This window comes from Dendropsophus ebraccatus, chromosome 13 (genome assembly GCF_027789765.1).
Source record: "Dendropsophus ebraccatus isolate aDenEbr1 chromosome 13, aDenEbr1.pat, whole genome shotgun sequence".
NCBI lineage: Eukaryota > Metazoa > Chordata > Amphibia > Anura > Hylidae > Dendropsophus > Dendropsophus ebraccatus.
The window spans coordinates 50,473,952-50,487,147 of record NC_091466.1 but is presented as its reverse complement, the minus strand read 5'-3'; the positions used below and the strand labels follow the sequence as shown (position 1 = coordinate 50,487,147).

The 13,196-nt window shown below is 42.3% G+C and overlaps 1 protein-coding gene across 1 annotated transcript in view; it reads left to right on the top strand.

Moving 5' to 3' along the window:
- The first annotated feature begins 409 nt into the window (after positions 1-409).
- SLC35F4 (solute carrier family 35 member F4) overlaps positions 410-13,196 on the top strand; it is a 133,887-nt gene continuing 121,100 nt past the window's right edge. Inside the window, exon 1 of the mRNA XM_069950031.1 lies at positions 410-512. Coding sequence (XP_069806132.1) covers positions 410-512 — 103 coding nt within the window. The remainder of the gene's footprint in view (positions 513-13,196) is intronic.

Sequence of the window (13,196 nt, the reverse complement as noted above, 5' to 3'; positions counted from 1 at the left end):
TTATTATAGGTGTGGATCAGCACCTTTGCACTAGTGTTTATTATAGGTGTGGATCAGCACTAGCAGTCCTAGTGTTCAGTATTAGTGTGGATCAGTAGTGGGATTGCTAGCTGTGACCAGCAGAGCTGTTGTGAACCTTGTGCACTGTGGGTTCAGCACCTTGGAGAGCACCTGCAATTGACACCAGTGAAGTGTAACCCATGAGAGTGCAGCAGACTGTGACATTAGGAAACCTCAGCACATTGCTTTGCAGGAGGCTCCTCATACAGTAACCATTTACCAGCTTGCAGCACAAGTATAAGAACACTTGGGACTATCCCATACAAGCCTTAGCCACAGAGACTAAAGAAGACATAACTCTGAGAAGGAACATTTCAACCAACACATTGCTACAATACCTTCAGTCTCTATGGATGTCAAAGCAGCCCCCAACGGTGTGGCGACCATAGAAGACAGGATCTTAAGGATCACTGGATACTATGGATATTACCCTGGTTACTCCAGCCAGAAACGTAAGAATGATAATCAGATCCCTTAACATGCCTTGAGCGGTTGTTGCTGAATGAATTGCATGAATATGCTGCTAATGTATACTCTGTATATAGGTGATATATAAATGACTATACTGTGACATTCAATGGAACCAGATGCACTGCACTGAACATGCTTGTTGTCACAGAATTAATGTTGTCAAAATGTGGTGTTTGGGTTTTTGTTGGATGATTTGTTAGACCTCCTATTGTGCATGTGGTTGGCTGTTTTTGCATGAGGCACTAGTGACAGCTCTGGATTACACTAGCTGAGATAAATCATGTATGTAGGTGAAGACCCGCAGCATACCTTACAGTACAGGCTGGTGGATGGTCTTCATATGGCAGTTCCATCAGTATGTTCTTATACTCCTATGTATAGTGCATAGGACAAATAGCAGCTACAGGAACAGTTCTCCTATCTATCTATCTATCTATCTATCTATCTATCTATCTATCTATCTATCTCCTATCTATCTATCTATCTATCTATCTATCTATCTATCTATCTCCTATCTATCTTCTATCTATCTCCTATCTATCTATCTATCTATCTATCTATCTATCTATCTATCTATCTATCTCCTATCTATCTATCTATTATCTATCTATCTATCTATCTATCTATCTATCTCCTATCTATCTATCTATCTATCTATCTATCTATCTATCATCTATCTTTCTATCTCCTATCTATTATCTATCTATCTATCTATCTATCTATCTATCTATCTATCTATCTATTATCTATCTATCTGTCTCCTATCTATCTATCTATCTATCTATCTATCTATCTCCTATCTATCTCCTATCTATCTATCTATCTATCTATCATCTATCTATCTATCTATCATGACTGTTAATTCATCTGTCTGTCTAATACATTTGTGTTGTGGTAACCATTCTCCAGGATACTGATGAAGTCAGCAGATGTACATATTGTATATTGATTAGATGAGTTTCCCACTTGAAACAAACTCAAATAATAGTAACAGTAAAATGTATGCAACTTTCCAGTCAATGTTTTGCTTCAACTCTTCAGTACTATATATCCTCTTTGCTGTCAGTCTTCTTTATAATTGTAGGCTGGAAATCAGTAGAGACTTATTTCTCTTTCAAAAAGGTTTCAATGAAAGTATGCAAAAACTTATTTGGCGGACTTATTTGTTTCCCGCTGTCAGCATTGCCCAACTCTGCACAGGATAGGTGACCACTGGGGGGTACAAGCGCTGGGACGCCTACCAATTAAAGAATAGTAGCCCACCTGTGTGATACCCAAGCCACATAGCAGTGACTATACATTTCTCACCATTCTTGTAGTTAGTTGGTACATGATGTTATTGGGCCAACCACTGGAATGTTTCTATGGCTACCTGGGGATTCAACCTCTGGCTATAAATCACAACAGATTTTCTTCTGTTTGTAAACAATAATGATAATATTCACTGACAGTAGAAAGAGATTCTGAACCTGGTGCATAATTAAGATGCAAAATTCATTACAGAGTGAATCATTTTTCATTATACAATAATTAAAGAGATACTCCAGCTGTTAAAATTGACCAACTTTCCTTTTTTTATACAAGGTAAATGTTAGAACAATGGGGGTCTAACCACAGGGACTCCTACCATTACTTAGTATGAGGCTTCCTATTCTCTGCAATAGTGGCATGGAGTGGAGGCGGAGCATGAATCCTGCCAATTCATACAACTCTGTAAAACGGTGCTAAACAAATGGGCCCACATTTAGCTACGTTGTATCACCTATTCTCTACCATTTTATACTTTATTTTTATATACATAATAATAATAATAGTAATAATAATAAAATGCACATATATGTTCAGCTGTCTTGTAATACAAAATAACATTTGGAGAAACTTATTTGTAGTTTTACTATCTGAAAGTTATATTTATTTTAGTTGTATTTGTAAAAGAAAAAAAAAAAAGTTCCTTTATTTACATTCTAAGCCAGACGTGTCAAACTCAGGCCCTCCAGCTGTTACAAAACTACAATTCCCATCATGCCTGGACAGCCAAAGCTTTAGCTTTGGCTGTCCAGGCATGATGGGAATTGTAGTTCTGAAACAGCTGGAGGGCCTGAGTTTGACACCCCTGTTCTAAGCAATCCCTAAATTGTCCCTTTAACTTTCTCTAGGTTCTCATGCCCTTAAACGGGTTATCCAGCGCTACAAAAACATGGCCACTTTCTTCCAGAGACAGCACGACTCTTGTCTCCAGTTTGGGTGCAGGTTTTGTTACTTAGTTCCTTTGAAGTGAATGAAGTATAATTGCACACCGCACCTGAACTGGAGACAAGAGTGGTGCTGTCTCTGGGAGAAAGTGGCCATGTTTTTGTAGCGCCGGATAAGCAAATGTAACAATTAGTAAGTTAATTTTTTTCTTGTTCCCTCGTTCCTGGTTCCCTCGCTTAGCGCTGGTTTCTTCACATGCACCGGCCTGCTCTATGCAGTGGAGTTGGGCCCAGCATCTCCAGTTTAATAATATCACCTCCCCTCAGTGACGTGCCTCCATTAGAATCAAGTGTGGCCACATCACTGAGGGGAGGGGATATTGTCACACAGGGCCCGCCTCCAGTGCACATGAAAAAAAACGGTGCTGACAACAGGGTCACGCTACCAGATCTACGTGACAGCGCTGACAAGGTAGTGAAAAAAAAGACTTATGAAATGGTACATTCGTTTTAACAGAGTTACCGCAGGTGTATAGAGGCTGGACTCATGAGCTCCACAGAGTTACTGCAGGTGTATGGAGGCTGCACTCATGCGCTCCACAGAGTTACTGCAGGTGTATGGAGGCTGCACTCATGTGTTCCACAGAGTTACTGCAGGTGTATGGAGGCTGGACTCATGAGCTCCACAGAGTTACTGCAGGTGTATGGAGGCTGCACTCATGTGTTCCACAGAGTTACTGCAGGTGTATGGAGGCTGCACTCATGCGCTCCACAGAGTTACTGCAGGTGTATGGAGGCTGCACTCATGTGTTCCACAGAGTTACTGCAGGTGTATGGAGGCTGGACTCATGCGCTCCTCTCCACAGAGTTACCGCAGGTGTATGGAGGCTGCACTCATGTGCTCCACAGAGTAACCGCAGGTGTATGGAGGCTGGACCCGAGGATCCTCTGGTGGGCCCCCAGGTTTAGAACCTGCATTAATACTGACTGACATGTTGTTTCTGCTTCTTCATTGGTGGGCCCCCAGGATAATTTACTCCGGTGGGCCTCAGATACCCCAGTCCGACACTGACCGCAGGTGTATGGAGGATTGACTTATGCACTCCACAGAGTTAACGCAGGTGTATGGAGAATGGACCCATGGGCTCCACAGAGTTACTGTATGTGTACGGAGGTTGGAGGCATGCTCTCCACAGAGTTACTGTATGTGTATGGAGACTGGACTCATTCGCTCCACAGAGTTACCACAGATGTATGGAGGCTGGACTCATGTGCTCCACAGACTTACTTCAGGTGTATGGAGGCTGTATGAAAGAGAGGTTGGCAGAGTTGTAGAGGTTGGCAGAGTCTGTGGCTCTATACATATGGATGTGAACCCTTTGCACCATGTATGTGACTCTGTATGGCGCTGTATTACAGAAATATTCTATCATTTATTGGATCATACCACAATATTATGGAAGGCCTGAGGGGGCACTAGACATAACACAATGGGCCAGATTTATCAATGTGTCCAATTTTTGTCTCAGATAGCTCATTCTAAAAAATGAACCCTGAGCTGTGTTGGTTGCTAGCTGTCTAAAACCAAAATTTTTTGTCCCAGACACATTAATAAATTTGGCCATTGTATAGTCTTATTTATGGCCTGTCCCTTTAAGATTCAAACCTTGGCGTTCTCAGATGGGAAGTCAGACATTGCTGGGAGATCCTTGTCTAGGTAATGACAGATCACAAGTATTTACAGCGGTCTCTACCAGAAAGCATGCCTTCTCTTACTTGCGCTAATGGAGATGAAAGTCTTCTGCCCAACTGAACAAAGTGTCTTGGCGTATCGGGAGAATAATGAATTAATTGTGGTTTCTGAATAATTGGCAATTCACATAATTACACATTCAGCACAGGTGTTAATGACATTTATTAATTATTGTTATCAGTGTGTACAGAGAAAGTAATTGTTATAGGGAAGGTCACTCTAAGGGTACAGAGATTTATACTTTGATCATTGGTTTAGAGAACTTTTATCAAATGGATTTAGTTTGTTATTTAGTTGAAAAAAAAGTAAGGTAAAGCTTGTATGTGCTAAACAAACCATCATAGACTGCAACACTTAGTATCACATATACATATAGGGGGGGGGGGGGGGGGTATCAAAATGGTGTAAAGTGAAACTGGCTCAGTCGCCCCTAGCAACCAATGAGATTCCTCCTTTCATTTTCCAAAGAGTCTGTAAGGTCTGAAAGGTGAAATCTGATGAGTTGCTAGGGGCAACTGAGCCAGTTTCACTTTACACCATGTTTGATAAATCTCCCCAATAGTATAGTATATGTATACACATAGGGGGAGATTTATCAAACTGTTGTAAAGTAGAACTGGCTCAGTTGCCCCTAGCAATCAGTAAGAGAAAAAAAAAATCAACCGGTGTCAGGAATTTATACAGATTTGTAAATTACTTATATTAAAAAATCTCAAGCCTTCCGGTACTTATGAGCTGCTGTATGTCCTGCTGGAAGTGTATTTTTTCTAGTCTCAGTGCTTGTTGTTGCTACCTCCAGAACAGTTCAGAGCAGGATAAGTTTTCTATGGGAATTTGCTACTGCTGTGGACAGTACCTGACACAGACAGAAGTGGCAGCAGAGAGCATTGTGTCAGACTGGAAAGAATACACCACTTTCTGCAGAACATACAGCTGCTGATAAGTACTGGAAGGCTTGAGATTGTTTAATAGAAGTCATTTACAAATCTGTTTAACTTTCTGAAACCCATAAAAGAGGTTTGCTTGTTCCTGAGGGGTTTACTTATTTCCTCCTTCCTTCTCTTAGTGAAAGACATAGGAGCAGGGTGGGGGTGAGGTTACACACAGCAGCATAAAATGTGGACAGTTGGGAAAACATACATGGAAGGTAGCTCATGCAGGCTGTGGATAGGGTGAAAAGCAGATACAAGGCTGCAGATTCCTGGTGGTGAGAAGGGACTTGGGATGTGACTTGGCAGGCTTGCTCAGCCATTCAGAAGCAGAGGTCCAGCCTCTGTCACTGAATGGCTGACCAGGCCTGCCACATCACATCCCAAGTCCCTTCTCACCATTATGAAGCGGCCAGGGACCGGTGGACACACTGTATACACTACAGCTAGGATTCCATGAGACCGCACAGAAAACTGACGTCTATTTTTTGCGGCCACTATATATCGAATGGCAGCCGCACGTAATAGACTGTGCAGACAATGTCAAGTACGGCTCCTGGCCATACTTTACATTGTCTTCTATGGCTAGTTGGAGCCTGGGCACACCCTAATGTGCCAGTATTCCAATTACAATGTGATGTTCATATCGCAGGCAATGGCCGTTCTGTGACACGGCTGTGTCACAGAACGTCCGCTGTCATGCCATGTGTGAACCCGGCCTAAAGGTACATTGTAACTTTTCACTTGCTGGTCACTTTTCTTGTAATGTCATCAAGGTATGAGCAGATGTTTGATTCTATAAGCTGCTGTCAATGCAGCCCCTTTGCTTGGTGAAGACTTAACTGCAGTGAACGATTTGAGTAATGAGAATCTTTGTACAGCGCTGCAGAATATGTTGGCGCTATTGAAATAAAGGAATTATTGTAATTAGATATTCTCACAATAAATACTTGTGGTAAACCCTTGTCCAATGTGCCATAGATGCTGAGTAGTTGGGAGTCCAGAGACTTTGTTCTGCCATAGCTATGTTCCCACAACCACTTTTTAAAGTGAAAAACGTCCACCTTTTAATAAAGACGGATGTTTTTGATGTAAATAAGACGTTGTGGGAGCATAGCCCATAGGTGGAAACTACACCTTTAAGAAACTGTTTTGTGAACTCCCCTTTCACCAAAGTCACTTATTAGCAGGGACAATTTTATTAAAAAGGTAACACAACTGAATGCAGCCCATATAATGCCACTATACAGTACTTACACAACCTATATCCAATAAGTACATCCCTAAAGAACATCAGCAGCACCATTATATACAGTACATGTTGGGATGAATCTTTACAACCATATTCCAGTGATGCAGACAGTGTCAGGCTCCAGCTTTCATGAACTCCATTATAAATATACAATGGAAAGAAATGAGTCCATCATCTTCCAAATGCAAAAGAAGCAAAAAAGCTTTATTAACAAAACATTGCAAGACTTAAGCAGAACATTTGCCTTTTGCTTAAATCTCATTTTTCTTGTAAGTGCCAAAACGCTTATAATACACCAATATCTTCCATTGTCTGGATTACAAAACCTGCTGCCTTCTGTAAAGCTACAAATAGGGCTATTAAAGGGGAACTCCACATAAGGAAAACTTGTTTTCTATTAAAAGTACATTAAAAGTTATATAGATGTGTCTATACAATGTATTATCGTATCTGTACGGTTCTGCCACACTGATAGCTGATAGAAATCCAGGAAGTGAAGAAAAATGGCCTCTGTTCCAATTCACATTGTCTCCTGCTCCCACTGCTCTCCCACCTTAGGAGACAAATCTTCCATGCCTCTGTCTCACATTGTGTGTGTTTGCTGAGCACAGGCTGATGATGCAGACAGGGGGCAGGGTGTGATGTCACAGGAGGCTTGGTCGCATCCCCCAATCCCCTGAGTGATTCCCCATCTCTGACCAGCCAGAAGCAGGTGCAGCAAATTCGCTGATTGTGCAAAACTCTGTAGTGAAATAAGGGCTGTGTTCACACATGTTGGAGTTTTATTGCAGTACTGCAGCGTATTCACACAAATGATTTAGTAACACAATTAAATGATGCTAAACAGCAGAGAGGATCAGAGGCAGCACTGCCAATCCCACCTGCACAAAAAAACAAGGCATAAACAGTATTTCCCATGTAAGATAATATCGGATAAAGTCCTTATTGTGGGGCTCAATTTCAAGGATAAAAGATGCTTGATCATAATATGTGTGTGGAGATGAAAAGAAAAAAAAATCAATTTAAAAAGTTCTTTACTTTATTCCAATATCTGTGTTACAGGTAGAGAATACAGTGTGCTGTGTGGTGTTACAGGTAGAGAATACAGTGTGCTGTGTGGTGTTACAGGTAGAGAATACAGTGTGCTGTGTGGTGTTACAGGTAGAGAATACAGCGTGATGTGTGGTGTTACAGGTAGAGAATACAGCGTGATGTGTGGTGTTACAGGTAGAGAATACAGTGTGCTGTGTGGTGTTACAGGTAGAGAATACAGCGTGCTGTGTGGTGTTACAGGTAGAGAATACAGAGTGCTGTGTGGTGTTACAAGTAGAGAATACAGGGTGCTGTGTGGTGTTACAGGTAGAGAATACAGTGTGCTGTGTGGTGTTACAGGTAGAGAATACAGCGTGCTGTGTGGTGTTACAGGTAGAGAGTACAGCTTGATGTGTGGTGTTACAGGTAGAGAATACAGCGTGATGTGTGGTGTTACAGGTACAGAATACAGCGTGCTGTGTGGTGTTACAGGTAGAGAATACAGAGTGCTGTGTGGTGTTACAAGTAGAGAATACAGGGTGCTGTGTGGTGTTACAGGTAGAGAATACAGTGTGCTGTGTGGTGTTACAGGTAGAGAATACAGCGTGCTGTGTGGTGTTACAGGTAGAGAATACAGCTTGATGTGTGGTGTTACAGGTAGAGAATACAGCGTGATGTGTGGTGTTACAGGTAGAGAATACAGCGTGATGTGTGGTGTTACAGGTAGAGAATACAGCGTGTTGTGTGGTGTTACAAGTAGAGAATACAGTGTGCTGTGTGGTGTTACAAGTAGAGAATACAGGGTGCTGTGTGGTGTTACAGGTAGAGAATACAGCGTGCTGTGTGGTGTTACAGGTAGAGAATACAGCTTGATGTGTGGTGTTACAGGTAGAGAATACAGCGTGATGTGTGGTGTTACAGGTAGAGAATACAGCGTGATGTGTGGTGTTACAGGTAGAGAATACAGCGTGTTGTGTGGTGTTACAAGTAGAGAATACAGTGTGCTGTGTGGTGTTACAAGTAGAGAATACAGGGTGCTGTGTGGTGTTACAGGTAGAGAATACAGGGTGCTGTGTGGTGTTACAGGTAGAGAATACAGCGTGCTGTGTGGTGTTACAGGTACAGAATACAGTGTGCTGTGTGGTGTTACAGGTAGAGAATACAGGGTGCTGTGTGGTGTTACAGGTAGAGAATACAGCGTGCTGTGTGGTGTTACAGGTACAGAATACAGTGTGCTGTGTGGTGTTACAGGTAGAGAATACAGAATACACAATGAAATAATAAAGTACTGCAAATAATTTAGTAACAAAATGAAACTGCAATGTGTGAACACAGCCTAGATGTTCTGCAACAGATTTGGGGTGGGGTGAGGGTGGGGGAATGGGCAGTGGGGGTGGGTGGCTGTGATGAACAGCTGAGGGAAAGCATTGAATTCTGGAACCTGTAGTACTGTGTACAACTGCTCAACCAGGAAGTACAGCAACACAATACAGAACCAAAAAAACCATAAGCAAATGGATTTTTGATAATGTCAAAACTGGGAAAGATTGTTAAGTAATGCTATATGCTTCTGCAGAAGTTTCATTTTTCCCCTTCTACCTGGAGTTCCCCTTTAATAATATCCCCTATGTTATTTATGAATAGATGACATTCTAGAAGAATTATGGGGTACATCACTAATAACCAGGGTCCATGCAAAGTAGAAATCATTGACCATAATTCATATAATACAAAAGAAATATGATTCCAATATTCTATTGATTACAGTGGTAAAGCCTTCAGATATTTTGCCAGTGTGAGTTGTGCCATTTTATAACTTTTTTTGGATGACGGATACCATGCAGTGGATTAAGTATAGTATCTTAGTTTGCCAAATGCTATCCTCCTTCTGTTTGCTAGTCTGTTTGGAGTAGTTGTGTAGCAACTAACAGCTGATCCATTACTCTGGATCAGCTATCATGGCTGCCAACCCTGAATTGTTTATACTAGAGTTCTTATTGGTTGACCTCTCTGTAAAGATCACTGGCTTATTATTCCTTGTTCCAGTCTGGTTTCAGTTCTTTAGTTTATACTTTATTCTTCTTTGTTTTCTTCTTTGATATTTTTTTAGTTGTTTTTTTCTTTAGTTTATCCAGTTACAAGCTTCTCGCTCAGTTTTTCTCCTCTAGGTCCTAGTGTCTTCTTCTTCTTTCTGTTAGAGAATTAGTACAGGCTTTTCGTATGAACATTGTAAGGAACAGCGGTCAGGGAAAGGTTAAAGACATAAAAGTTAGTTGGTACTTATATTTAGTCCTGTTAATTATCTATGCTTCATTACTGACTGCCATTATCAGCATTCATTCGGGCCATCATCCTTTCCATCTATTTACAGCCCTCTGTTGGTGAGTTGCTATTTTTGTTACCTGATAGTATTGATTGGTGCTATGTGTATTTTTCTTGTGGAAGCCTGCTTGTCATATTATTTAGTTCTTCTTTAAGTCCTGGGGAGATCTGAGCATGGGAAGCCAGGAAAGGCAAAAACTGTAGATGAAGCCTAGTTCTGCCTTCTGCTGGTACCATTACACTTAGTTTCGACTCTTGTACACTTCCTTCTGTTTTAATTTTGTGTCATTTAATATTTTTTATATATAAATAAGCCAATCACAAGAAAACTCCACCTTAGCAACAATGTTTCCTTAACAAAAGCTAGTCAAATGCCGGCATTTATAAATGACAACACATATCCAGATGTCTACTTCTAGGCATAGCCAGCCTGAGGCTTGAGGAACAGAGTCATACCTCTCTAGGGTGCTGCATAATAACAGAGAGGGATGTTAGTTATACATGCCAATTAGATCTTCTTAAACAGCTCAATATCTGGATGCAGTGTCATTGCTGATTTGTCTTTGCCAAGTTTTGTTAAGTAAGGACTGAGTGGGATAGATGTATAGTTACACAGACAATATCTGCTATATCGATAGATCCATATTTTGCTATATGTTCAGTATACTTTCGTCATATGACAGTTTACAAGATCCTATACTGTAGGGTGGGGATATTACTATAAACCCATAGTCTTCCCTCATTGACACAGCATGTCAGTGCACTAAACAATTAATGGATTTCAGCGAGTGTCATAAAATACAGATCTTTGCTCAAACCAGCACTGTAAGCCTGCTAACCCTCATAGACCCAAATAGCAGAAAGGGATTGTCCAGTGCAAACAACTTAGAATGTCAGGCCCATCATATTTAAAGTGATACTGTCCCCCCCTCCCCTTACTCTATATGTGTGGTTCTCTGCAGCAAACACAAGCTTAGATGCTGCAAATTTAAAGCGTTACTTTTGTTATACCATGTTTCCCCAAAAATTAACACGCCCTCTGAAAATAAGACACCCCACCTACTCTACCCTCTAACTTAAAGTAAGGCAACCTTCCGAAAGTAAGGCACCCCCTACTCTACACTAGGGCACCCCCCGAAAGTAAGGCACCCCCCCATTTCCCCCACCACCACCCAGGACTCACCTAATCCCCTCGTGGACCTCCGAAGCCTGGTCCATGGCCCCCACATCCTCCGCATGTCCCGTTGCAAACTGCCGCACACGCCTGACCCAACGCAGCCGCACGCCTGACCCGATACATGATGTAGGCAGAATGTCTTATTTCTCTCCCCCTGGCAAGAGAAATAAGACAAAGCTAACAGGTTCCTTTTAATTTACAAAACATGCTGTGGTTTAAAGGGGTACTCCAGCGGGGGGGATATTTTTGGATCTGGCTGGGGAGGAGGTGGCTGAGAGAAAAGACATCCCCTCACCTCCCCGAATCCAGCGGCGGGTCCCGTATCGCTGCGCTCCGGTCCCCGGTTCCCATCCACTTCCTGGTGTCTGACGCAGGCTCGAGACGTGACGTCTCAAGTCCGCTCAGCCTCTCAGTAACAGAGGCAGGATCCGTTTCACGTCTGCTTAGATCCCGCCTCTGTCACTGGGAACCGGGGACCGTAGCTCTGCGATATGGGACCCGCCGCTGGATCCAGGGGGGGTGAGTGGACGTCTTTTCTCTCAGCCACCTCCTCCCCGGCCAGATCCAAAAATAGCCCCCCGCTGGAGTACCCCTTTAAAGCTAACAAAAAGTGCAAATTTATTCTCTGCATATTAAGAAGGACTGGACAAGATAAACCAAGATACCGTTTTTAAAGGAACCTTTGGTCTTCACCGTTAATTGAATACAATAGCAAGCACGGTCAGTTGCATGTAAAATTCAATACTAAGTCAATACCAAATCATAGTAGAAATCTTCTCCACCAAGAGGTCAATAACCCACAGAACACAAATGTTTGATCCTCAATTTTCCTCCCAGCCAGGAAAATAAGGTGGCTGTAGCCTTTAGCTAGTGTGTAAGTGGCCTTATAGCTGTACTGATATGCACATTATCTCCAGTTGCTCAACCATTTTAATGACCAATCAACTTTACAGGTTTAAAGGTTTCATCCTGTAGACAATGCATGTTTGCTGATCACAGGTTGTCCTACTGGGCAGCAAGTGTAAAATTCCCATGCAGTGCCACCAGAGGAGAAATGATGCATTATATGGTGTCCATTCAGATCTGTGGGTCCTCCGCGCAGCCCCACCCTAGGTAACTGATAAATAGCTACAAGAAAATGATAGAAAATAGGTTTGTCAAACCATACAGCCCCTTTAATGGTAATATAACATAAACATTGAAACTGGGCCGTAAAGTTAGTAAAATCCATTGTCATACACTTTATTAAGGAGATCGGATTAAATAACTTAATGTGTCCGATGTTCTGGATCGTCCTCACCTGACCAGAGAAGAACCCTGTTAAAAAAGAGTCTCTCACCCCAGAGGACCTGTCCTGTACAGACAGTCTGTTATTTTTAAGGGTCACTGTGCAATACTTACTTTCTACTGTAGTGGCACTGCTGGGACACTGAACTCTTACTGCCAGGTTTCAGCAAAGATTACAGCTGATTCCTGGGGATCCCAGGGGGGGGGGACTTTGTTGTCTGCCTGTAGATATAAAACCTGTCTAAAGACCCTATTACACGGGGCGATCAGGTGGAGAAAACTAGTGTCGACCTGTCAGATCAGTGCTTGCTTGCTCAACAGCGAGCAGGTAAGTGCGGGGGGAGGGGGGGCAGTCGGGTACAGGGGGCTGTGGCAGGGGCTAAAGATCTTAAAATCATTCGGGAAGCCCATGCGAATTAGCGGTCTGCTAGCCGTCGCCCTGTGTAATAGGAGGGGCGGCAGCAGACCGTCGTTATCATTGACGTTTTTTTTCAACACGTTGAAAGTCAAGGATCAGCCGACATTGTTCATGCCAGCTGATTGTTGCTTTTTAACACTAGCTATTACACCAAGCGATTATCGTCCAGAAAGGCCAATGATCGACCAACCGATAATCATTTGGTTTAATAGGGCGCTTTTACTGATAAATTGTTTAATCGCTTGTTTAGCAAATGACAATTGATGCTTTTTACCTAAACGATAGACTTTTAGACGAGAAGAT